The sequence below is a fragment of the Eretmochelys imbricata genome, chromosome 1 (genome assembly GCF_965152235.1).
Source record: "Eretmochelys imbricata isolate rEreImb1 chromosome 1, rEreImb1.hap1, whole genome shotgun sequence".
In the NCBI taxonomy this organism is placed as follows: Eukaryota; Metazoa; Chordata; order Testudines; family Cheloniidae; genus Eretmochelys; species Eretmochelys imbricata.
This window is the reverse complement of record NC_135572.1, coordinates 17722043-17746887: the sequence shown is the minus strand read 5'-3', so window position 1 is coordinate 17746887 and position 24845 is coordinate 17722043. Positions and strand designations below refer to the sequence as shown.

The following is a 24845-nucleotide window of genomic DNA, read 5'->3' as shown; positions in this document are numbered from 1 at the left end:
CTGCTCACCTCCCCGTTTGCCTCCTCACCCTGCTTGCCCTCCTGCCTCACCTCTCGGCCCACGGGGGCCCCCCAAAGCATGGGGCCCGTGGCGATTGCCCTGATTCGCCGTACCCTAGCTCTGGCTAAGACAAATAATTTGGTCTTTGTTAAAAGGCTTTTCCCTCTTGTAATGCTATATCTAAGGCAGCTAGCATTGTGATCATAACTATAACCTTGAAAGCTTGGTTTCAAAAGAGGAGAGTGGAATATATAGCAGAATTACCATAATCTTGATAGCTGCTTTTAGCAGTTGCTTGTGTAGATGCTGTTGAGTGTGTAAACTGGTGTTTGTTTGCACTGAGATTCGATTAAAAAGAAACCCTATATTGGTTAATAAATAAATTCTTTATAAAGGCAGGGAAATTTCATTAAACTTGATATAAACTGTAGTTAGTGGATGGGGATGGGGTGGACTCAAATCTAAGCTACCAGCTGTGGATCATCCTACAATGTATCTCAAGAACCTAGCCTTTTTAAGCAAACTGTTTTTGCTTCCAGTGGCAAAATTGTGCAGACTGAAATGATTTGTCATACTGGAACTCTACTTGCAGTATTGACCACATCATGCATTGTCTTACTAAGAGTTCCCCTTGCAAAAGGGAGATGGTGGTATGTTTTTAATGTAAAAAATACATGTGACTGGAAGGGAGTAAGAACACAGCACTATATCTAGTACAGTATTTAGTCAGAGAAATATCAGATACTCTCTATTGTGTTTGCAAATACTTGAGTCCGTATAAATGTTAATTATTCACTGAATCACCTGTGAATGAAAATATTAGTAGTGTTAGCTTGCAAAACAGAGATCAAATTTTACACATGACTATGCAAAAGACTTGCTGGTTTGCCAGGTTCCTTGGTGTATGAATGAGTGTAAATGGCATGTTTTGAATTATGTTAGCGATTATCAGCTTTATAAACCTTCCTTAGCCATACTATACTTGATTTGTACTTGATTGAAACTGTATCAGTAGAGGAATGAATACTCTGGATGTTCTTCCAGCAGTGGACTGGTAAGAAGTTACTGATGTAAGAGGTTGGTAATCTTCAAGAAGGATATTTGGAAGACAAATATGATAGGTACATGTTTGTAGTGTATTGCCCATAAAATTGGGACTTACTAGTGCTATAAGAAAACTGTATAGAGACCTTGACTTCAGTAGAAATTTTGTGCTGCTGCTTGTGATTACATTCTTCTCTAGTCCTTGTTTCCTTCCCTGCTCTTCACATATTCAGGTGTGTAGGATGGCCTCTAAGTAGTTCTTCCATTTCTTTAAGTGCTGTAGAAGAGAGAGGTCTTTGAGGTGGATGCTACCATGGTGTGTCTTAAGTCTACTCCTTGTATATTTGCATTCTTGCCCCTTTCTGAACTCTTGTTCATCTAATTTCCTTTGTCTCTTTTGTTTGTATTAACTAGCTGGTCCAACCTTGAAGTCCCTCTTCTCACATGGGTGATTATCGGCATGTATCTGTTATATTAAGTGCTTTGATTTTGATAATTGTATAAGTAAAGTATTGGTTCAGAGTCCAGAAATGATGTAACATAAAAATGTGACAGATTTGCTATTGTGTATTAGCTTCAGGTGCAACGTAGTTACTCTTTTGCTTCCATAGACCTTTCTCTCTACCTCTGCAGTTTTTGCATGAAAGAGGGAATTTAAGGTAGAGATACATCTTGAAATAGCTAAAGATGTGACCGATAATCTCTGGTAATACATGAAGGGCCTATGCTTTAGTTTTCCTTTGTTTCCATTAGAGCATATCTTATACTATATATAGAACCATAAAGCTGTCCTGACTTTAAAAAAATACTTATTTCAAGGAGTTGCCATGCTTCAAAGCAACAAGTAAGCTGCTTCACAGATTTCTGTACTCTAACCCCCTCTAGCTTCCCTTTAGCACTGGTTCTTCTTGAGAGTATCTATGGTAGGTGCAAAGGGATAAAACTTTCTGAGTTTTTTTTTCCTCTGTATCCTAGAGTCATTTTTTGTGTTGGTGTGAAGGTTGCCGTTCTTACAATTTTCACATATCTGGATTAAAGCTTGTGGAAAGGATTCTAGTTTAACCATCTGGATAAAACTAAAAGCAAGAGATGATTTGACTGCTGTCTTGTAAGTACCTACATGGGGAGAACATTTCAGCTTCCAGCCAATGGATCTTGTTTTGGATGTCCTGCTACATTAATAAGTCTTCTAGTTTCTGAAGTTAGGCACGTTATTTCCAATTTAGACTTGTCTGCTTTTAAAAATGAGGGTAATTAACCTTTGAAACAGCTTACGAAGGGATGGATTCACAATCACTTGAAGTGAAATCACAATCTTTAAATTAAGATTGAATATCTTTCTACAAGATAAACCCAAACACTCTCTTGAGTTATTGTACCTGTTGCAGAAATCACAGGTTACAGAATTTCACCCAATCTTATATGGGAGGTCAGATTAGGTTGCTATAATGGTCCCTTCTATATTAATTAATCAATCAATATTAGCAGCAATTGTATGCAATGCTAGAAGCAGTACCAGACAAGAGTGTCATACGTTGTGGCCAATAACCTGACTATCCACTACTGTATTTAAGGCACAGTGTTTATAGCATCAGTATAGAAGTCCCAATTTCTGATGGGCCCTGTCCTTTCTAGTCCATGAACAAGATCTGACATCTCATTGATAATACTCTAACGTTGGACAGGAGAATTGCTGTTAACATCTCTTTCTAGAAGCTTGTGGGATGCTTTTTACTGCTAGACCCTCTTGGGATGGGTAAAGAACTGAGCAGATGATTAAGGCAGATGACATAAGCTTCATTCTCCTGGGAAACTGCACCAGTCCTCAGTTAAAACATCTCTGTTACGTTGGCTCAATCCTCCATCCACTGAGGATTTTAAACATGTGATCTCCAGATCAGTACACATTGCTGATCACATGCTGGACTGGGTCTGTGATCTAGAAGTGGTGTGACATAAAAAAGTTGGACCACTACCACTTCGAGGCAGCAACAGTATCAAAAAGCAGATTAAAAACTAGAGAACTGGTAGTTAAGGTCCCATGTTAAGAAAATCTTAAGGGATAAAGGAGTTTAGGAGAGTTGGCAGTTTCTCAATGAGGCTATATTAAAGGTGCAACTTCAAACTATCCCAGCACGAAGGGAAGATAGGAAGTAGGGCTGTTGATTAATCACAGCTAACTCAAGCGACTAAAACTGCGATTAATTTTGTTTAGTTAATTGCACTGTTCAACAATAGAATACCAATTGAAACATATTAAGTATTTTGGATGTTTTTCTACATTTTCAAATATATTGATTTCAATTACAATACAGAATACAAAGTGTACAGTGCTCACTTTATATTTTTATTACAAATATTTGCACTGTAAAATGATAAAAGAAATAGTATTTTTCAGTTCACCTGATACAAGTCCCGTAATGCAATCTCTTTATCGTGAAAGCACAACTTACAAATGTAGATTTTTTTTGTTAAATAACTGTACTCAAAAACAAAACAATGTAAAACTTCAGAGCCTACAAGTCCACTCAGCCCTACTTATTGTGCAGCCAATTGCTAAGAGAAACGAGTTTGTTTACATTTATGGGAGATAATGCTGGCTGCTTTTTATTTACATTGTAACCAGAAAGTGAGAACACATTCACATGGCAGTTTTGTAGCCCGCATTGCAAGGTATTAACGTGCCAGATATGCGAAACATTCGTATGCCCCTTCATGCTTTGGCCACCATTCCGGAGCACATGCTTCCATGCTGATGATGCTTGTTAAATAATGTTTTAATTAAATTTGTTACTCACTTCTTGGGGGAGAACTGTATGTCTCCTGCTGTGTTTTAACTGCATTCTGCCATATATTTCATGTTATAGCAGTCGCGGATGATGACCCAGCATGTTGTTTGTTTTAAGAACACCAAAAAAGAAAATCAACTCATGGTGTATCTGGAGTCCATTCTGATTTTAGTAGCCATGTTGTGTGTGGGCCTTTAAGAGGTCCTGGATGTCCTTGGCCTCTGAGAAGAGGAGCAGGTCTAATCCAGTCTGAACACAAAATGTGAAGATACATAAGAGGCTATCAGACCAAATGTCTGGGGGGCAGTCCAGGACTCAGTGCAGTTCCACAACGAAGGAGTGGAGTTCTGGCAGTGTTATAAAAGTACCAGGTACAGTAATGACATCTCTGACAAAGGTCACAAAACTCTCACCTACTATGAAGAGCCAGGCTGGATTCTTGCAAGGGAGTCCATCACTGAACTTGAGCATGCAAAGACACCCAAACAGGACCTCAAGTGGGAAGATTGCCAAGGCCAGCCAAGATCTCGTCAACTTGCAAAACCCTGAGGCAGAGAGAATGAGGGAGACCCTGAAAACTCAGACAACCAGCCTGACAGTAGTTGTGAGGGACCTTTTCCAGTAAGGATTGTGTGCTATATTATAATACACATTTATAGGGGGATTTAAACAACTTTGTTCTGGATATCGTCAGGGTACCACCGTGTTGGGTGGATGTGAGCTGGTATCCCCTTTCCACTTGCTTGGCTTTTATCCTCCTAACCACCTGACATGCTCAAAAGGCTTCTTTAAGCTCCAAAGTGTTGTTTCTCTGAAATATCAAATCCCATAACCATCAGCCAAATGTGCCCGCCCCCTCTTTCTGTGCTGCTTATTGCTCCCTCCCTCTGTTCAAGATGGCAGCACCATAGGGATTAAAAAAAAAATCATACACAACATTGCATGGCAGGCATATTTATTTTAGCTACAGATACAAAGTGAAAAAGCAGTAGGAAAAGTACTTTGGCTCACAGTTTGACCTATTCCCTGTAGTCTGAGGTAAATCTCCCACATTTGTCTACAGAGATATTTCAAAATGCATAGAGATTGTAATGTGTTTGTGGCTGCTTTTAATCACACACTCACTATTGATAATCCCTAGGGTTCAAAAGAATTACTGCAAAAGTATTTATTTTGCAGGACACTTTGTGTTAGTTTGCAGATATTTTAAAAGAGAACTTAAGGAAAAGATAGTGCTCTAGTTTGGCATTTCCACTGCAAAAAATGCAGCTTTCTTGTGGTTGCCTGTATAAGAGGTGGTTCCCTTCTATTCCTGTACCAGATGTGGTGGGCACCATTCTGGCAAATAACAGCTTGGCATATCTTCCCACTTTGTCCATTGCCTTTTGAACAAGATCCTTTTCTGCCTGTTGGGGATGCTCCTTAGGGTAACATCCTCCAACCTAAGGAAAGCCCGTAGAGGTGCACATGCAATTACTAACCTGTTCTCTGCTGCTCAGCCCTGAGCCCCCCCCCCCCCCCACGGCCACCACCAAGCCAGCATTGGTACAGGGTTCCTGTACAAGGGGGTAGCAAAATGGAATACATTTTACCATCTCCAAACTCCCCCTAGACTGGGTTGAGCCCATGGGAATAAAATTCCAGTTTGAGGAAAAAGCGATAGTTTATCAGTGTTGTCATGAAAACTAGAATTGGGACAAAAACTACTTGTGCTGTTTCTCGGCCCTTCAGTACCTGACACACAGCAGCCCCCACAGACAGGAGCATTATCGGAGTCTGAAGACATGGCAAATCTTGGGGTGGGGGGGTCATCGTCTGCCTCTCCTGGGATGCAGCTATGAGGTCACTAAAGAATGGAGGCAAGGGTTATTCAATATGATACTGAGGAGGAGAGGGAACTGACAAGGGATCTCATTGCCAGTTCAGTAGTACAACGTGCAAGGCCATGCACTTAGGGTTTAATAGAATTTCTGCCACAAGCTGGGGGCTTATTAGTTGGAAGTGACAGAGGAGGAGAGATACCTGGGTATGTGGGTTGATCACAGGACGACTATAATCCAACAATGTGATGCAGCTGTGAAAAAGGCAATCTTAGGATGTATTAGGTCAGGTATTTCCAATAGAGAGAGAGAGAGAGAAATATGAATGCTATTGTGCAAAGCATTGGGAAAAACCTCACTTGGAATACTGTGTACAATTCTGGTCATCCATGTTCAAGATAGATGAGTTTAAACTGGAACACATGCAGAGAAGAGCTAGGATGATTGAGGATTGGAGGACCTATCTTATGAGAGGGGACTGGAAGAGCTTAGCTTTTTTCATCTAGCAAAAAAGAAGGCTGAGGTGGGATATGACTGCTCTCTGTGAATACATGTGCGGAGGAGCAGGAGAGGAGGTGAATACCAGGGAGGGTGGAGAGCTATGTAAGCTAAAGGACAGTGTCGGCACAAGAACAAATGAATATAAACTGGCCATGGACAAACTCTAACTGGAAATTAGAAGAAGGTATGTAACCATCAGAGGGTTGGAGTTGTGGAGGGCAAAAAACTAAGTTAATTTTGATAGCTGGACAAATATCTGGGTTGTTTGTGATGATGGGGGCTGAGCGTAACCATCTTGGGACTCACTCCTGGTTTATGTCTTGTGTTCCTAAAGCTCATGCTTCAGGATTTCAGCTGGCCACCGGCAGGGGGTCAGGAAGGGATTTCCCCCCTCCTCCTAGAAACCGCCCCCCCCATTTATTCTGGAAGGGGTTTTTTTACCTCCTTCCTCTGAAGCATCAGGATATAGCCATGGCTGGAGATGGAACATTAGAGTGGGGGCTTCTGGGATGGCACTGAACAGTCTTTTTCTCTCAGGTGCTTGCCTGCCTAGTTCTTGCTCACGTGCTTAGGGTCTAACTGATTGATTGCTATATATGTGGTCAGGAAGGAATTTCCCCCCAGCTTAGATTGGCAGTGAACTTGGGTTTTTTCACCTTCCTCTGCAGCATGTGGGTTCGGGTCACTTGCCAGGATTATCTTTCTTAAGATCAGGTACTAGTGTATTTCAGTTCTTCCTATTCTCTTTTTGTTGCACATCCTAATCTAGTCTCCTGTGGGCTGTAGTTCTTTGGTCTCATTTCAGTTGTTGGGTTAGTGTGCGAGTGCTGAGTGCTGTTGGTGGCTTTGATATACGGAGGTCAGACTGGATGATCTAGTGGTCCTCTCTGACCTTTACGCTCTGACAAAGAAAAGGCTATTCGGGCACAGATACTGGAGGAAACGATGCAGAAGCAGACAACCCTGGTGAAGAGCATAGTGTTACTATGTTCATGGCCATCACTTGAACCTAGCTTTGTCCTGCAGCTGCTTGAGAATACTGTATGCTGAACACCCCTTCCCTTCCTCTACTACAGGGAACAGGTCCTTTGCTCGCTGTCTCACACACCAAGACATAAAACAGTTTTGACCCATTTCCCTACCTACACGTGATTGTGACCTCATCAGCACAAACTTGTGCACTCAGCACTTCAAGCATGCCTGCTGCCATTCTGTTGATTTTATGTTTTCACTGTTATGCTCTGTAAGGATTTCATAATTTACAACTGTTAATTTCATAAAATGCTTGTATGAAGTATAATAAAACCCTTGCACAAAGGTGTATACATTTTTCACCACTATGCCCAGACCTCATAGTAGTAGCACGGTGTGTCACTGACCTACTCAGCCTCTCTCGTTGTTCATGATGGTCAGAAAGTCTCCATCTTTGCGTGCCACCCATTGGAGGGGTTCTCTTTCTCTCTCAGATGTTGTGCAGATGCAGAAAGTACCTATCGCACAAGGCAAATATTACTCAACAGCCTCCAGCCTTGTCATGATGCACTTCCACCTTCCCTTCAGTCTTCCAAATGCACACTTCACTGTTCCTCTACAGCTACTCGGTATAGTTAGCACCTTTCTCCTATCCAAATGCACAGTAAAAGGCTTTATAAGCAGGGTAGCAAGGGTCTCGCAGAATGACAGTAGGAAGTCACGATACCATTAATGTTCACAGTGGTTCTGGAGCAAAAATTTTATTTCCCACTGCAAAAAACAGATCTGAGTTTCTAAAGAGCCAAGTGTTATAGACCTTTCCAGAGCACCCCACATTAGTATAGGCAAACCTTCCACGGTGTTCAACCAGGTCTTGCAGCATCACAGAGAAATACCTCTTTCTGTTGACTAACTCTGAAGGCTGGTATGATAGGCAAAGAATGGGCGTGTAGGTCCCATTAGTGGCCCCAATACAACTTGGGAACCCAACCAGAAAATCTTATCTATAACCTCCTGTGTATTGCCAAGCTTTGTGACTCAGGATAGCAATACCCTCTTAGTAGCACACAAACAGCCCTGAGAGTTGATCTACCATACTTTTTAGCAACTGACTGGTAACAGTTGTCAGTGGTGAGCTTCCAGATAACAATGGCCATGTGCTTTTTCCATGCTCAGGGGAACCTTCTTATAGATGTTCTGTCACTGCATCTCTAGGGTGAGGTCTGCACAGACTTCTAGGAAAGTGTCCTATATCATCCAAAGTTCTGCTGGTCATCCTGGGTCTGCATAACTGTCCTGTCCCACCAGTCAGTGCTAGTTGGCCAAGCCCAGAAATGGCGCTCTACCAAGCGAAGCCATTCCAGAAAAAGTTCAAGTAACAATTAGATTTCAGGCTCTGCGTTCTCTGCCAGTATCACCACAGCACTACCAGAACAATACAGACAACAAAAAAGATTCATTACTAGACATATTAATACAGAACTCTGAGTAGTAATTTATTTAAACTACAATACAGAATGGTATTTCTCTCACCCCTTAGAAGCAGTGCAAAGCTTGGGGGAGTTGGATAACAGAGAAGCGGAGGGAGAGGAGAGTAATTGCTGGAAAGGAGTCTGGGTGTGAACTTGGAGGGTTGTTGGGTATAAGTGGGGAAAAGTATGGAACAGGTTTTTTTGGGGGGTGGAGGTGGGGAGGGACTGTTAGGGAGCTTCCCCCATGTGGACCTTCGCTGACCCCTAGCCTCTCCCATTCAGTCAGGCACATCTGCTCCTGTCCCCATGTGTCCCTGCACCCCCATGTGCAAGGACACATGTGTCCCTCCACCCCCACTCATGCACCCCTCTGCTCCTGTGTGGCCTGCACCCTCTCCCCCGTCCCCATGTCTCTGTGCCCCCACTTAGCCACCCCCCTTCCTCGTGAAGCTCTGCTCCCTCTCCCGGCATGTGGCCCTGTGTCTCCACTCCTATTCAGCCCCTGCCCTAGTCTGTCGTCCTCCACTAGCCCTTATGAGCCCCTGTTTGACCCCACCCCCAGCAGCCCCACGCTGTCTATCTCTCCATAGCCCCTGTCTCCTGACCTGGCCTGGCAGGCGCTGTGAAGAAGGCAGGCTCTTTCTGTTCCCTAGTTGGCTGGCTGGCAGCGGCTGCTGTTTTCTAGCACCACAGCACCCTCTGGTGAGCAAAAGGCGGAACTGCAGAAGTTATTTTCTACTGGGAGCTGCTGCTTTGCTCTAGCACTGCAGTGCCCTCTGCTGGGCAAAAGGCAGAATTGCAGCAACATTCTGGCAGAAGCTTTTTTTCGGTGTAAAAAAAGTAAAAATATGCATGGCTCATTAATTATGCACATGCGCAGTGGTGCAGGATTCCCACAGGAGTAAAGTAATGTGCATTGGTGGAAAAAGTTTAAAAAGAGAACAAAATGTTAGATGGCATAAGGGAAAATCATGTAATGCCATCTATATGAATCAGTGTTTTTCTCTAATCTGGAATAGTGTTCAACGCTGATCTCCCCATCTCTGAAGAATTAGAGGGAGTTAAAAGATGAGTGATTAAAATAATTAAGGACACGAAAAAACTCTCATGAAGAGAAATTGAAAATACTGGCATTGTTTATTTTAGAGAGGAGACAAATGTGTACAAAAATGTGTGGAGTTGGGAAGGTATATTGGGAACTTGTGTTCTTCCTGTTTCCATAATAAAATAATGAGGACATTTAATTAAACTGAAAGGTGGCTAACTCAAACTTGATAGAAGGAAATACTTTTTCACAAAATACATAATTAGACTATAGAATTCATTGCCATAGCAATATATTTTTGAAGCCAAGATCCAACTCTGATATTCTATGAAACTTAGCAAGTTTTAAAGGGAATGTTGGTCATTTGGATAACTAATATCCAGAATTGCAATAAAAATACTTAACTTAGTGATATACATATGTACAGGCATAAGCCAGTCTCTAACTATTAACGGTTAAGAGGACTAGATACTAATCAGGTGGCAGGTTATTCCACATCTCCTGTGGGGCTTCTTGCACCTTCATCTGAAGTATGTGGGGCAGGCCATGGTAAGAGACAAGATACTGGACTTGATGGACTACAGGTCTGAATTCTTATGACACTTCCTACGTTCTCATCAAATGGAAGAAACACACATTGGCTACAACTATAAGCATGCCCTCTCTCACAGCTTGTTGTAGTTCTGATTTGTGTCAGCTAAGGTGAGAAGGAAACTAGATTTTTGTGATCTAAAAAAGATCAGAGGAGGAAATTCACTCTCATTCTGGCTGTGTATTTGTATGGTGTGCTGCTGTCTTGCTCTCTCACCAGAGTTATTGCAGGGGTTGACGAGAAAGCTTTGATATGGCTCCATTTTTTTTATTTTTCTTTTCCAGGATATGCAAAATGGTGATTAGCAACTGCTCCTCTACCTCCAGAACACTCATCTGTGGAGTCCTACATGGCATCATGCTCTTCTCCCATTCTTGTTAACATCTACGTGCATTTATTGTGGGTGGGAGAAACTGTGAGAGACCATTGTCTCAAATACCAGCAATATGCAGATGATATCCAAGGCGTCCCCTTTCTTCAATGTGGATAGTGCCATCTCCCTACCTAGCTGAGATAAATGGCTGCATGGTAGGCAGTTGGCCGAAGCTCAACCAGGGAAAGAGATGGGATGTTGATGGACATAGTGAAATACTTGTAAGACCTAGTATCCACTATCAATTTACCCTTCTGTGGAGGAGACTGCCTCTAATTTTTCAAATTGGTCTGCAGCTTATGGGTCCTCTTGAATTCTTTACAGATGCTGGATAATGATGCCCCCCCAAAAACATAGGCTTGGCTACCTCATGTGAAGTAGGGAGGAAAATTAGGTTATCAACCATTGGCCTGTTGTGACTCTGGTGACCCTCTTTTAGGAGGTGCTCTGAGACTACAATTGCACCATTGCAAGAACCTGGCTGAGTGATAGCAATGTGTTCTTATAGATGGACCATTGGTCTGACTCAGTATGGCCTTATGCTCTGAAGAAGAGTGGCAAGAGAACAAAGAGGAGGCTTACAAAGTGATGTGGAGGAATAGCAAAGATGAGGATATGATGCAAGAAGGGAGAGAATTTCAGATTTGAGGAAGAGAAAGTGAGAAGATAGAAAACAAGAAAGGTACACACAAGGAAAGAGAAACTTAGCTTCACAGAGACCATGCTGCTTAAATTGGAGAAAGCATTGCGGCCCGGAAGAGCACATGAGACCTGTGGAAGCAGAATGATAGCTAAGGGACGTTCTAAGTACCTGAGTTAAGGCACAAAAAAATAGTGAGCCTGACACAGTTTATAAATTTGACCCTTATTAGATTTGCCATTGCAGTACACTGTTCCTCCATGTTTTTGATGTGGATTCTGGTGTGGTTCTTAACAAATCATTTTCACTAAAGACAGAAAAGAAGAGATTACTGGAAGTACAAGAAAAGCCTTATTTCAAACTTCATTGACTGGTTTAAAAATCTCTGCAAGAATTATCCTTTCCAATATTACCATTAGGAGACACCCTGGATAGCAGATATAGTTTCAAAATTGATTTGGCAAAATAACTTCTTACCAACATTTTCACACATGTTCGGCTGGCTTGTGAGTTTGGTACCTTGTGCACAGCCGTGTTCACTGCAACCTTAAATGTTTGTGTGGGGGAGTGAGGTGAGTGGGGTCAGAAGTTGGTTAAGGAACTGTGGACCATTGGTCCAGTGGACCATTTTGTTTTTTGACCACAGAAGTTGAAACAGTCACCCTGTTCATGTCCTGTCTCTTTGCCTTGCCTTTGTCATCCTTGTTCTGTTAAATGGCTTTTAAAGTTCAACAACTTTGTGTTCATTTTGTTGTTGGGCCTGTTGTCCCTTCCGGTGGATTCTGGCTCTGTTTCTATGTCTCTGGCCCACTCAGTGCCTCGTTTACGGTTGTCAGCTTCTGAGCTGTGATGTATCACTTCAGTTGCCAATCGTGAAACTGACTAGGACGTGAAGCAAACACAAACGTTTTAAAACATCTAATGTTTTGTATCATTTTTGTGCTTACCAAAAAGTGTGGCTATTCCATCATCCTTTGCCAGTACTGCATTTTGAGAATTGTACAAAACCAAATTATGATTTTGCTGAAATAATTTTATCATGCAAATATCAAGTTTTTAAACATCAGTCATGTCCACCCATGCTATTTTTGGTCTATTGTGAAATCTGGTTTAGAAATTTTTTGCTTCTAAGTAATCAAAGTAGCTTCCATTTATGGATTATTTTTTAGTGCACTGAGTAAAATAACAGTTGCCCTGTCCCTCCTCTCCCCTCTTTCCCCGCTTACCTCTGAAACTTCCTAAGCAGTTAACTTGATAGGATTACTCATTTTCATTGACTAGAATCATTTTAAAAATAAATTCTATCCGCAGAGGCGTAGTAGCAATCAGATAAATTGGATGCTTATAAAATGGTGAGCAAGCCTAAAATGGAAAACTGATGACCCGCAAACATTCTAGTTGCTCTAGAACCTTCTGTTGAGGAGGTGTGTTTCCTGCGTTCAATAGGTGGAACAGAAAAAAGACATGAAATTACCTGAAACAGAGATGCAAGTCAGGCTAAATTCCTTCAACTGCCGTGTCTGATACTGATTGATCTGTTTCTAGGGAGAATAGAAATAGAAGATCCTACTAGACCTATTCCCGAACCATGAGAGAAATTCAAGGTATAGTAGCACCTCAGAGTTATGAACATCAGAGTTACGAAACTGACCAGTTAACCACACGTCTCATTTGGAACCGGAAGTACTCAATCAAGCAGCAACAGAGACCCAAAAAAAAAAAAACGGCAAATACAGTACGGTACTGTGTTTAAACGTAAACTACTAAAAAAAAAATAGGGGGAAAGTAACATTTTTCTTCTGCATAGTAAAGTTTCAAAGCTGTATTAAGTCAATGTTCGTTGTAAACTTTTGAAAGAACCACCATAATATTTTGTTCAGAGTTACGAACATTTCAGAGTTACAAACAACCTCCATTCCCAAGGTGTTTGTAACTCTGAGGTTCTACTGTATGTGTTAGATGTGGTCTGGAAGGACTAGATCAGTGGTCCCCAACCTTTCTGTGGGACTAGCATATTGCTATTCCCAGAAGACTGTGGCAGGCGCTGGACACCCTGCCGCCGAAATGCCACTGAGAAACGTTTCTCGGTGGCATTTCGGCGGGCTGTTCTCTGGCAGCTGCGCCTGGGGCAGTGGCGTTTTGGCAGCGCGCTGTCCTGTGAGTACACAAAAATGCCCCGGCAGGCGCCATGGCGCCTGTGGGCACCACGTTGGCGACCACTGGACTAGATGATGAGTTTGGCTAAATATTTGTGCAAGGATTCTAGCTCCTTCAGTGTCACAATATAGATGTTTGGAGCAAGTGCATGGAAATAGAACCTGTGCATTTGGTCATAGGCAGTATTTGACCCGTACTTGGTTATGTGATTTCCTTTTTTGGGCTACCCAAAAAGAATGAGTAGGTTTAGACCTAAAATCTTTCCAGAAGACTGCAGATGCAAATTTCCAGTGGAATCCCTGAAGATTATAACCAACTCTCCAGGGGAATTTTTGATTTTTCTGGTTTTCTGATGGATTTGGCAGAGCACTAACGAGTGAGTGGCAGAGGTTCCCAAGATTCTTCTGTCAAAACAAACATTACAAGAGTGCTATAGCTTAGCCTAACAACTGCTCTAAACGTATTCATGGACACGTTAATTCTCAATAGGAGCAAGCAATGAATAGTTACCCCTCAGTGAATCGCCTTTTAATTAGGAAGTTGACAACAATAGCTAGTTAAACAATGAAATGCTTAAATGCCCATGGATTTGATTAATGCAAGCAAAGGCATTTCACGATCTACAGAGGCTGTGCCACCTAGGTGGGCGGCTCATAGACCAGGAAGATTGAAATTATTTCTGAGAAGAAAGGTCAAATATTTTTGTTTGACTGAAATTAATTGAATAAGAAATATAACGAAAGACCTAAGAAAGTGTCTGTCATATACTTCACCATTGGCAAGATTAGATATTCAGAACATGAGAAATATTCCTTCACTCCAAGAGCAGACATTTTAAACAACTTGGGCAGGGCAGTATTGATAACCTTAGAAACCATTCATAAACTGGTGACCTATAAATATTAGAGATAGTAACAAGAAAAATCAGCATCGAGGGAGGTGGATAATCATGATGTGCTGTGACTGGGTGCCGATGGGCCACACTGAGGATGTTGTACACAGGGCAGACTGCAAGGAATAGGGCAGACAATCCCCCAACCTGGTGTTTTATTCTATGCTTAGATTTACCAAGCCAGTAACAAAACAGCTTCTGTAATACCACACTGGTTTCCAAGAAGCCAGATACAGTCCCTTTTGAGCATTCCAGCCCTTGACTCCCATCTAGACCAAGTCTAATATAGTGAGAGGTTATTGAAAACCTGATTTACCGTATGTGAAGTCCACTAATCCCAAAGGACTGGACACTTTTCACTGGGTCAGTATGAGTTTCAGATCTTACCAATAATCATGCAGATGCCAATCCTTTAGTAACTAAAAGACTAAAAGCTTGATAATAAAAAGAAAAAGAAGAGAGTTGCTGTGGTCAAAAGATCAGTATACATACAGATGTGTAAAGTCCTTAGGTCAGTTTCATAGCAGAGATGTTGAGGTTGCTGATTTGTAAAAGTCATTCTGGAATCAGTTTAAAAGGTTATAGTCCGATAGGCAGTCTGGTGTAGAGTCTGTTCAAGTTCTTCCATGATAATTCCAGAGTAATCCAAGGTAAACCTGGAGACTTCAGTCTTATGGCTTAGACCTTTCCTGTTAAAGTTTAAGCAGACCTGAGATGAAAAGGATCAGGTCTGAAGCTTTCTTTATTGTTTTATAGCAAGCTGATAAGCCTCTTGTCACAGCAGGACTTTCCCCTGAGGAAGAATAGGTAGTGCAGATAGTTGCTTTGAAGCTCATCTTCTATTTCCTATGCCTACACAGTTAAACTAGTTGTATTCATTCACATAAGGCAGGGGCTATCAACCTTCCTGAACTACTGTATCCCTTTCAGGAGTCTGATTTGTCTTGCAGATCCCCAAGTTTCACCTCACTTTAAAATTATTTGCTTACAAAGTCAGACACCAAAATACAAAGGTATCATAGCACACTATTACTGAAAAATTGCTTACTTTCTCATTTTTACCATATAATTATAAAATAAATCAATTGGAATATAAATATTGTACTTAGATTCCAGTGTGTAATATAGAGCAGTATAAACCAGTCATTGTTGTATGAAATTTTAGTTTGTACTGACTTCGCTAGTGCTTTTTATGTAGCCTGTTGTAAAACTAGGAAAATATTTAGATGATGTATCCCCTGGAAGACCTCTGCGTACCCCCTAGGGGTACATGTACCCTTGGCTGAGAACCACTGACATAAAGCAATTAGCCGGTACTTCATTATAACATAGATAATCAAGTTGAAGAAGATTTAGATAATACTGCAGGAAACTAATAATATCTTACATCTTTGAGGTTAATTGAACTACCTGCATGCGTAATATAAGGCTATTAAGACATGAAAGGGAATTAGCATCTACAGGGTAATCTGGTTATGTTGTTAACTTCTAACAAGATATGGGTAAACACAGGCAAATACACTTCGCATCTACCATTGATTTCTATTACTACAAATAAATGGCTTAATGATTGCTGATCTAGTACATCTCTTTGAAATTCAAATACAAGTAAATTGTCTTGATTACATTTCAGTGCCTTTTGTTGAGTTGTTGTGGGTCATATCCAAGTTGACCAGTCTGTTGGTGTCACAGGTACAAAGAACTGGGACATTAGAAACCCAACCTGGTTCAGGCTTTTAGATGCTGCTGCCATGTAAATGTTATATAATAACTAGAGGACAGCAAGAAAAATCTGAAGCTTAGAGGTGTTCATTTATTTTACATTCAGCTGCAGGTGTTTAACAAACAGTTTAGGCTCAAGGTATGCTAAAGAGCACTTTAACATTAAGATTACATTCAAGAAATTCAGTTGGAGGCATGTCTAATGTACAAGCCTCAGGAAATGACACTTGATTTACATCTCAAACTTGTGAAAGAAGCATCAAAATCCCTTTTGTGAGGACAGGATACATTCTCAGACACCAAGAAAGAAAGAAGAATATACATTTGGATGATTTAGGATCTCTTATTGAAGATAACCTTTCCTGTTAAATATTGGCAATTATTGTACATTTTATGATTCTGTTCAGTTAAAAGGCTAAGTGGCTATTTAAAGTGCAGAAGGATGTCTTGCACTGGCCCCATTTTAAGTTTGAATTATGCTTTATAAACCGGGTTGTTTGAATACTTATGTAGTCGAACGCTTGCTTAAATGAAATGCTTGTCTTTGGATGACACCCATGTCACAATTCACAGTGCCAACGATGTGGCACTTGCATTTTCTATTGAACTTCATAGCTGTTTTGACTGTCTTGCAGAGCATATGATGAAAATGCCTGCAATATGATCATATTTGCTATACAATTTTTGGGGTAACAGTCCTGTACTAGAGGGTAGACTTTAAAATTAAAAATAATGTTTAGTATATGAAATCTTAAGGCTGCTGGACCATGTGTGTAGAGGAGGCTGCTGCAGTATTTGTTAATTTGACATTTTTCCTGTAGTGTTAGTATCTAGCTAAATGTTTAAAAATCACATACACTTCTGCATGACTAGCAGACTTCCTAGGAAAGGGAGAAGTAAAGCTGTGGATATGTTTCAAAGCATGAGTGAGGATATGTTTTCAAGCATGAGTGAGGTGGATGAGGCAAACAGTAGTTCAGGAAAGTCACCACAAACACGGAAGAGGGGAATTCTTTTTGCAGATGAATGCAAAAAGGTGCCAAAATGTTTGTGGCCAATCTTATTTGATGTCTGAGGAAATCAAGAAACTTTTTCAAATGTTTTTAATCTACTTCTTCCTCTTCTTTCTCTTTGAAGATTATAGGTGACTAGGCGTGAGTTCTCTGATTTCTCACAGACAGGTTTCACTTTCTGGATCGTGACGAGATTTTAATTGAGGCTGTTGTTAAAGCTTTCTTTTAACATCGTGTATTTAACTCAAGAAACACTTGGGAGTCAATGTCTTTGTAAGCAGGTCAACACCATTAGCTTCCCTTTTAATTAAAGGCTGAGAGAATTCTCAGCCCACATCTGAGACTGCTAAAGTTCTTCAGCAAAACCAAAGATCACCAGACATGGCATTCCCAAAACAAGCAGAAAAAGCTTTCAGACTGCCTTTCTTTTCATATAATGAAGCAAAATCACCACAAATCAATTTATTTAACATCTAACAGGGCATAGGAGTTTAACTCTGAATATAAATATTATTTTATATGTGAGGGAAAAGACTCTTTGAAATGAAGCCAAAACCTTTCCAGCTATTAACGTGTAACTTTATTTCCATGTATTAAATTCTTAATGTCCCCCTAAATATAATAGTTTCAGATTAGTGGCCTCTCAATAAGAAATATAATTCATCAAGGGGTTATAAGGTCTCCTCTTCCTCTCAAAGCTCAATAAAAGCTAAAAAATTTAGAGCCTCATATTGGGTTTATCAAGGATGTTTGAGTACTCAATGTCTTTGTACCCAAATAAACCTTAAGACCTATGAGTTGACTACTTGGCCAGGTGCCTTAGTTTAGCTTCCTTCTGAGGCATGAGACTGAAAAGATGTAGGTTATGTCTATAAGGCACCAACAAAACAAAACCACCGTGCGGCAGGTTGCATTACGGCTAAAAATAGCAGTGTAGAGGTTCCAGCCTGAGCGGTAAAGACGCAGCAAGGGCGAAAGGTCTTGGATTCCAAGGTCCAGCCCAACCAGGAAGATACAGACTGCTCTTTTTAGTGCCATAGCACATGCCCTGTGAGACCAAGTCAGTTGGGCTCTAAAACTAATTGCCTTTTTGTGTTTTTTTTATTTTATTTTTATTTTTTATTTTTATTTTATTTGTCGTGTAGACATACCCGTAATGGTCTGCTCAAATACAGCTGTTTGCGTGTTCCTTATAGTTCATTGTCAAGACAAAGGATGCATGGTTTCTTCTTGTATTTTCTTAATAAAACCTTTATCTAGTTTAATCTTTACAATGCCTGTGTCTTCAGACTATTTTCCCCCTGTGATATTTCTATAACTTCACTCTTCCTATTTGGTATGATCACTCTGATCATCTAACTCAGAATTATTGGGACGCCATGGCAGTTCTATGATAAAAACAATACCGAAAAACAAACTAGAGGATTTTGTGCTCAGAGGTGTCTTGGACATCCTAAGAAATCTCACTGTCAGGAAGTTTTCTTTCACCTGTAGTCCATTTTACCATCTTAAAGAATTCTTCTTCATCCTTGGTGTTTACCTCATTTCAGATATTTTCAGACTAATGATCCACTTTGCTATCCCTTTCCCAAGTACTTGCTCTTCCTAATATTTTCACTCTTTTTTCTCAAAAGTCACTCTGACTAGTTTTATTGCTGTTGTCTGATTTCCACAGAACTTGTCAATAGCATTATAGTATTAGCACGCAGAACTGAATGCAAAATTGTAGGTGTGGCTGCACCAGAGCCTCTCTCCAAAGCTTGAAAATCCATGTACCTATGAAGAGTAGGAAGCTTTCCCAGATGCATGCTGCCAACTTCTACATAATCTAAGTGTAACAGGGTTGGCTGCTTCCTTTGTGCCCCTTTGTGGCTAGGGTTGGCTCTGTGGTCCTCTGCCTCCTTTTCAGTAATGCAATAACTTAATGCAAGCTCACCTCTTTCAATAGTACCTCTCTATGGGCCTGGTTTATGAAAACCTAACACAAATCCATTTATCACCCGCATTGTAAATATTCATTAGAATCATAGAATGTTACGGTTGGAAGAAACCTCAGGAGGTCATCTAGTCCAACCTCAACTAAATCGTTCCAGCCAGGGCTTTGTCAAGCTGGGCCTTAAAAACTCTAAGGATGGAGATTCCACCACCTCCCAAGGTAATCCTTTCCAGTGCTTCACCACCCTCCTAGTGAAATAGTGTTTCCTAATATCCAACATAGACCTCCTCCACTGCAACCTGAGACCACTGCTTCTTGTTCTGTCGTCTACCACCGCTGAGAACAGCCTAGCTCCATCCTCTTTGGAACCCCCTTCAGGTAGTTGAAGGCTGCTATCAAATCCCCCCTCACTCTTCTCTTCTGCAGACTAAATAACCCCAGTTCCCTCAGCCTCTCCTCATAAGTCATATGCCCTAGCAACCTTTTGAAGTGATAAACACCCATTTTTTCATGGTTTGTGTGTATAAAACATCCTCACTGCATTTTCCACTTTATGCATCCGATGAAGTGAGCTGTAGCTCACGAAAGCTTATGCTCAAATAAACTGGTTAGTCTCTAAGGTGCCACAAGTACTCCTTTTCTTTTTGCTAATCATTTTTGTTGCCCTCCGCTGGACTCTCTCCAATTTGTCCACATCCCTTCTGTAGTGGGGGGACCAAACCTGGATGCAATACTCCAGTTGTGGCCTCACCAGTGCCAAATAGAGGGGCATAATCACTTCCCTCAATCTGCTGGCAGTGCTCCTACTAATACAACCCAATATGTCGTTGGCCTTCTTGGCCACAAGGGCACACTGCTGACTCATATCTAGCTTCTCATCCAGTGTAATCCCCAGGTCCTTTTCTGAAGAACTGCTTCTTAGCCAGTCGGTCCCTAGCCTGTAGCGGTGCATGGGATTCTTCAGTCCTAAGTGCAGGACTCTGCACTTGTCCTTGTTGAACCCCATCAGATTTCTTTTGGCCCAATCCTCCAATGTGTCTAGGTCACTCTGGACCCTATCCTCCAGTGTATCTACCTCTCTTCCCAGTTTAGTGTTATCTGCGAACTTGCTGAGGGTGCAATTAATCCCATCATCGAGATCATTAATAAAGATGTTGAATAAAACCGGCCCCAGGACCGAGCCCTGGGGCACTCCGCTTGATACCAGCTTCCAACTAGATATTGAGCTGTTGGTCACTACCTGTTGAGTCCGACAATCTAGCCAGCTCTCTATCCACCTTGTAGTCCATTCATCCAATCCATACTTTAACTTGCTGGCAAGAATACTGTGGGAAATCATATCAGAAGCTTTGCTAAAGTCAAGATATATCACATCACCACTTTCCCCATATCCCCAGAGCCAGTTGTCTTATCATGGAAGGCAATCAGGTTGGTCAGGCATGACTTGCCCTTGGTGAATCCATGTTGACTGTTCCTTATCACCGTCCTCTCCTGCAAGTGCTTCAAAATGGATTCTTTGAGGATCTGCTCCATGATTTTCCAGGGACTGAAGTGAGACTGACCGGTCTGTAGTTTCCCGGGTTCTCTTTCTTCCCTTTTTTAAATATGAGCACTATATTTGCCTTTTTCCAATCATCTGGGACCTCCCCTGATTGCCACGAATTTCCAAAGATAATGGTCAGTGGCTCTGCAATCACATCAGCCAACTCCCTCAGCACCCTTGGATGCATTAGATCTGGACCCATGGACTTGTGCATGTCCAGCTTTTCTAAACAGTCCTTAACCTGTTCTTTCACTGCTGAGGGCTGCTCACCTCCTCCTCGTACTGTGTTGCCCAGTTCGGCAGTCTGGGAGCTGATCTTGTCTGTGAAGACCGAGGCAAAAAAATCATTGAGTTCTTCAGCTTTTTCCACATTATCTGTCACTGTGTTGCCTCCCCCATTCAGTAAGGGTCCCACACTTTCCCTGACCTTCTTGTTGCTAACATACCTGTAGAAACCCTTTTTGTTACCCTTCACATTCCTTGCTAGCTGCAACTCCAATCATGCCTTGGATCACCCTACATCTCTGCCCTCGATGCTCCACATAGCAGTGGCTTCAGCCACACCTATACTCTTTTTTTAGTCCTTTTCTCTCCCTGTGGTCCTGGACAGCTACCCCAGCCCTTCTAGCTGCAGTGCAAACCTGCTTCTCTCTCCCCTTCCTCCCATTCCCTGCCCCCCCTCCCCCCACGCTTGGAATAGCCTTGCCAGCAGAGTATACCTCACACTCATTGCTTCTGCTGCTCAGAGCTTTCCCAAGTTGCAGCTGCAGTTTTCAGTGCTACTATTGGGAATCTTGACAAGATTTAGAACTTTACTCTGTTGCACTTGGCCTTTGCCATTCAAATCATTACCAACACTGGAGCTACACAGTAGAGAGGGATCCCAAAACCATAGGCTAGGGATGGGATAGCTCAGCAAAGTCCTACAGCACTAGAAGCCTTGAGGCTGTGGAATGAAGAACAGGGGAGGGACTCTGCATTTCAGATATCTGGATTAGCTGGAGATTACCAGAGACTAAACCCTGATAGGACTCTCCACATATTTTCCCAGAAGCTGGAGGGTGGCTTGATTTTTTTTTTTTTTTTTTTTAAAAACCTGGACATTGCCCTTGGACAAAAAGGCCCCTCTGTTTAGTTCTCTGGCTGTTAGGTGCCTATTACATTTTTCAAAATTGGGATGGTAGATGGGAGAGGGGTAGTAAGAGAAGGAAAGACTAATTTTCGCAAAACAGTAGAATTAGCTGAGAGATTTGGGGCAGAAGTAAAAAAAAAAATCAGAAAATATTCTATTATACTAAATAAAGAGGTAGAGGAGTGACAGAAAAGAGGAAACTGACACTGAAAACAGTGCAGGGCGGGGGAGGAGGAAGATAACCCATCATATATTATAGAAACTGGAATGAAGCCAGGAAGGGAATAAGGTAAAACAAAAGCAAGAGTTGCTATTTTATAAGAAATGTATTAAATACCATACACGTCAGTTTACACCCTTTAAAATGGTAGGGCCATGGCTTGTAGGGGAAGGAGAAGCATGGTATCGCAGGTATTTTTCATCTGTCTAGTAGACATCAGGAAATCAAGACTTGAAAAACGTATCCTGTTCCATGAGATAAGCTGGGGAATATCACTCTGTAACATGCTAGTGTTAATAGTAGAGTAGTCTCTCCAGGGAAGGGATAGAAGACCTGGAGAATGTAGTAGTATGGATAATTTTGCATTGACTGGAAGATGGACTCAGATAAACTAATTGTTCTTTTCTATCACCAACTTTGATGACTGTATGATCGGGTGCTATGCAAAGTTTCCTACGTCACTCTGCCACAGCACCATGAGCTTTGTGTGCAAATAGAAACTTAATATTCCCATCTGATTCTCTTGAGTAGTGATGAAAGGCTAGTGAACAAACAGTGGGCCACCTGACCTAAGTGATAACTTATTCTTGGGCATTTAAAGGATGTTTAAATATGGTTGTCATATTTCCAAACGCATGGAACAAAAACCAAGGGTAATTGGGGTGGCCTTGGGATATGTTTCAAACTTTGGAAAAAATATCTGATGGTTAAGACTGTTGGGCCCAAATAAGATGACAAGGATTCTAATACCCAGCTCCTAGATAGCACTTTTATCAGTAGATATTAAAGCACTTTATAAAGGCGATAAGTGTAATTAATTGTGAGGGCAACTGTTAATTGTGACCCAATACTTAACAGCATATTAACAATACAGGGAAAGAACAGGTTAAAGAATATTTAGATAAGGTGTTTTCAAGTCAGCAGGGCCAGCTGAAATTCATCCTAAATTACCTAAAGAATTTGCTGAAGCAATTTCTGAAACATTAGCAATTATCTTGTAGAATTCATGGAGGATGGGTGATGATCCAGAGGATCGGAGAAGGACAAACATAATATCCGTCTTTAAAAAGGAGCGAAAGGAGGTCCTGGGGATTATAGACCAGTCATCTTAACTTCAATACCCTGAAATATACTGGTACAAATTATTAATCAATTTGTAAGCACCTACAGGAAAATCAGGTTCTAGCCAAAATAGATTTGTCAAGAACGAATCATGCCAAACCCACCTAATTTCCTTCTTTGACAGGGTAACTGATCTAGTGGATGGGGGAATCAGTAGACGTGATTTACCTTGACTTGTAAGGCTTTTGACACAGTCGCACGAGACATTCTCATAAGCGAACCAGGCAAATTTGATGGTGAAATTAATATAAGGTGGGTGCATAATTGGTTGAAAAACTATACCCAGAGTAATTATCAATGTGTCACTATCAAATTCGGAGGACATGTCCTGTGGGGGTCTTTCCTGGGTCTGGTATTCACTATTTTCATTAACGTATTGGGTGATGGAGGAGAGAGTACGTTTATAAAATTTGCAGATGACATCTAACTTTGGAGGACAGGGTTAGCATTCAAAATGATCTTGATAAATTTGAGAATTGGTCTGAAATCCATAAGATAAAATTCAATAAAGATAAGTGCAAAGTACTACAGCTTGAAAGGAAAAATCAAATGCACAAATACAAAAAGGGGAACAATTGTTTAGGCAGTAGTACTGCAGAAAAGGATCTGGAGGTTCTAGTAGATCACAGATTGCCTGATATTCAATGTGATGCATTTGCGGAAAAGGCAAATATTATTGTGGGATGTATTAACAGGAGTGTTGTATGTCAAACACAGGAGGTAATTGTCCTGCTGTACTCTGCACTGGTGTGGCCTCAGCTGGAGTACTGGGTCCAATTCTGGGCACACTTCAGGAAAGTTGTGGACTAATTAGAGTTCCAGAGGAGAGAAACAAAAATGGTAAAAGTTAGAAGACCTGACCTGTGAGGAAAGGTTATAAAAAGCTGAGCATGTCCAGTCTTGAGAAAAGAAGACTGGGGGGGGAACCTGATAAGTCTTTACCATCCTTTTTGTAACTGCCCTTAACATATTTGATCAGTGGTTTTCCACGTCCACTGAAAAAGTTGGTCATTAAGTAAATTGCTTAGTTTGCAGCAAGGGAGATTTAGATATTAGAAAAATATTCTAACTATAAGGATGGTTAAGAACTGGAACAGATTATGTAGGGAGGTTGTGCAATCCACATAACTGAAGGTTCTTAAGAACAGGCTTGGAAAATACCTCTCAGAGATGGTCTAGGTATACTTAATCCTGCCTCAGCACAGAGGGCTGGACTAGATGACCTCTCAAAGTGACTCTGTTCCAGTTTTACAGATGGGGAAGTAGAGGCACAGACGTGAAGTAAGTTGCCAAGTCACCCAGTAAGCCAGTGGCAGAGCAGGGAATAGAACCCAGGGCTTCTGAGTCCCAGTCCATTGCATCCCAAGAGCAAAATACCCATATCAATATTAAATAATATGACTATAAATGAATATATGCTAGAGACTCTAGACAAGCCAAGTGTTTTCTGACAGGTGTTTTTAACAATTGAAATAGTTACAGGAATGTGTTACTCAATTGTGCCTATGGTATTTTGTTTAGTTTTTTAAATGCATGTCAAGATCTTTCTAGGAACAAAAAAGGATCTTTAAGTGCTGGTAGGCAACTCTGTTCCATCTGTCTGAATCTTCCATCTAATTACAGCTTTTTTGCTTGTTCTTTTATGTTCACTTGGAAGCCTGGGCTGTTGCAGTTCTTTCATTTCTTGTACAATTTGTTTATGGACAAACAACTTGGAGGTAGTATAGAGTGGCTCAGCCAGAAGATGTGAGCTTAGATTGTGAGCTCCTTGGAGCGAGAGCTGCTGCTTTTGCATGTTTGGAAGGGGCCTAGTACGTAGTGGGGCACTACAGTTAATTTGAAGGTTACATTCTTTGTTGC

At 41.3% G+C, this 24845-nt stretch overlaps 1 protein-coding gene across 6 annotated transcripts in view; it reads left to right on the top strand.

Annotated features, from left to right (window-relative positions):
* The window catches only part of RSF1 (remodeling and spacing factor 1), a 115709-nt gene that overhangs the window by 4237 nt on the left and 86627 nt on the right, over nt 1-24845 (top strand). The window contains exon 1 of one of the 6 annotated variants that reach the window (XM_077807153.1): nt 12807-12852. The exons of the other annotated variants lie outside the window; for them this stretch is intronic. Coding sequence (XP_077663279.1) covers nt 12837-12852 — 16 coding nt within the window. The 5' untranslated portion in view covers nt 12807-12836. Of the gene's footprint in view, nt 1-12806; nt 12853-24845 lie in introns of those variants that run through there. 6 annotated transcript variants of the gene reach the window in all.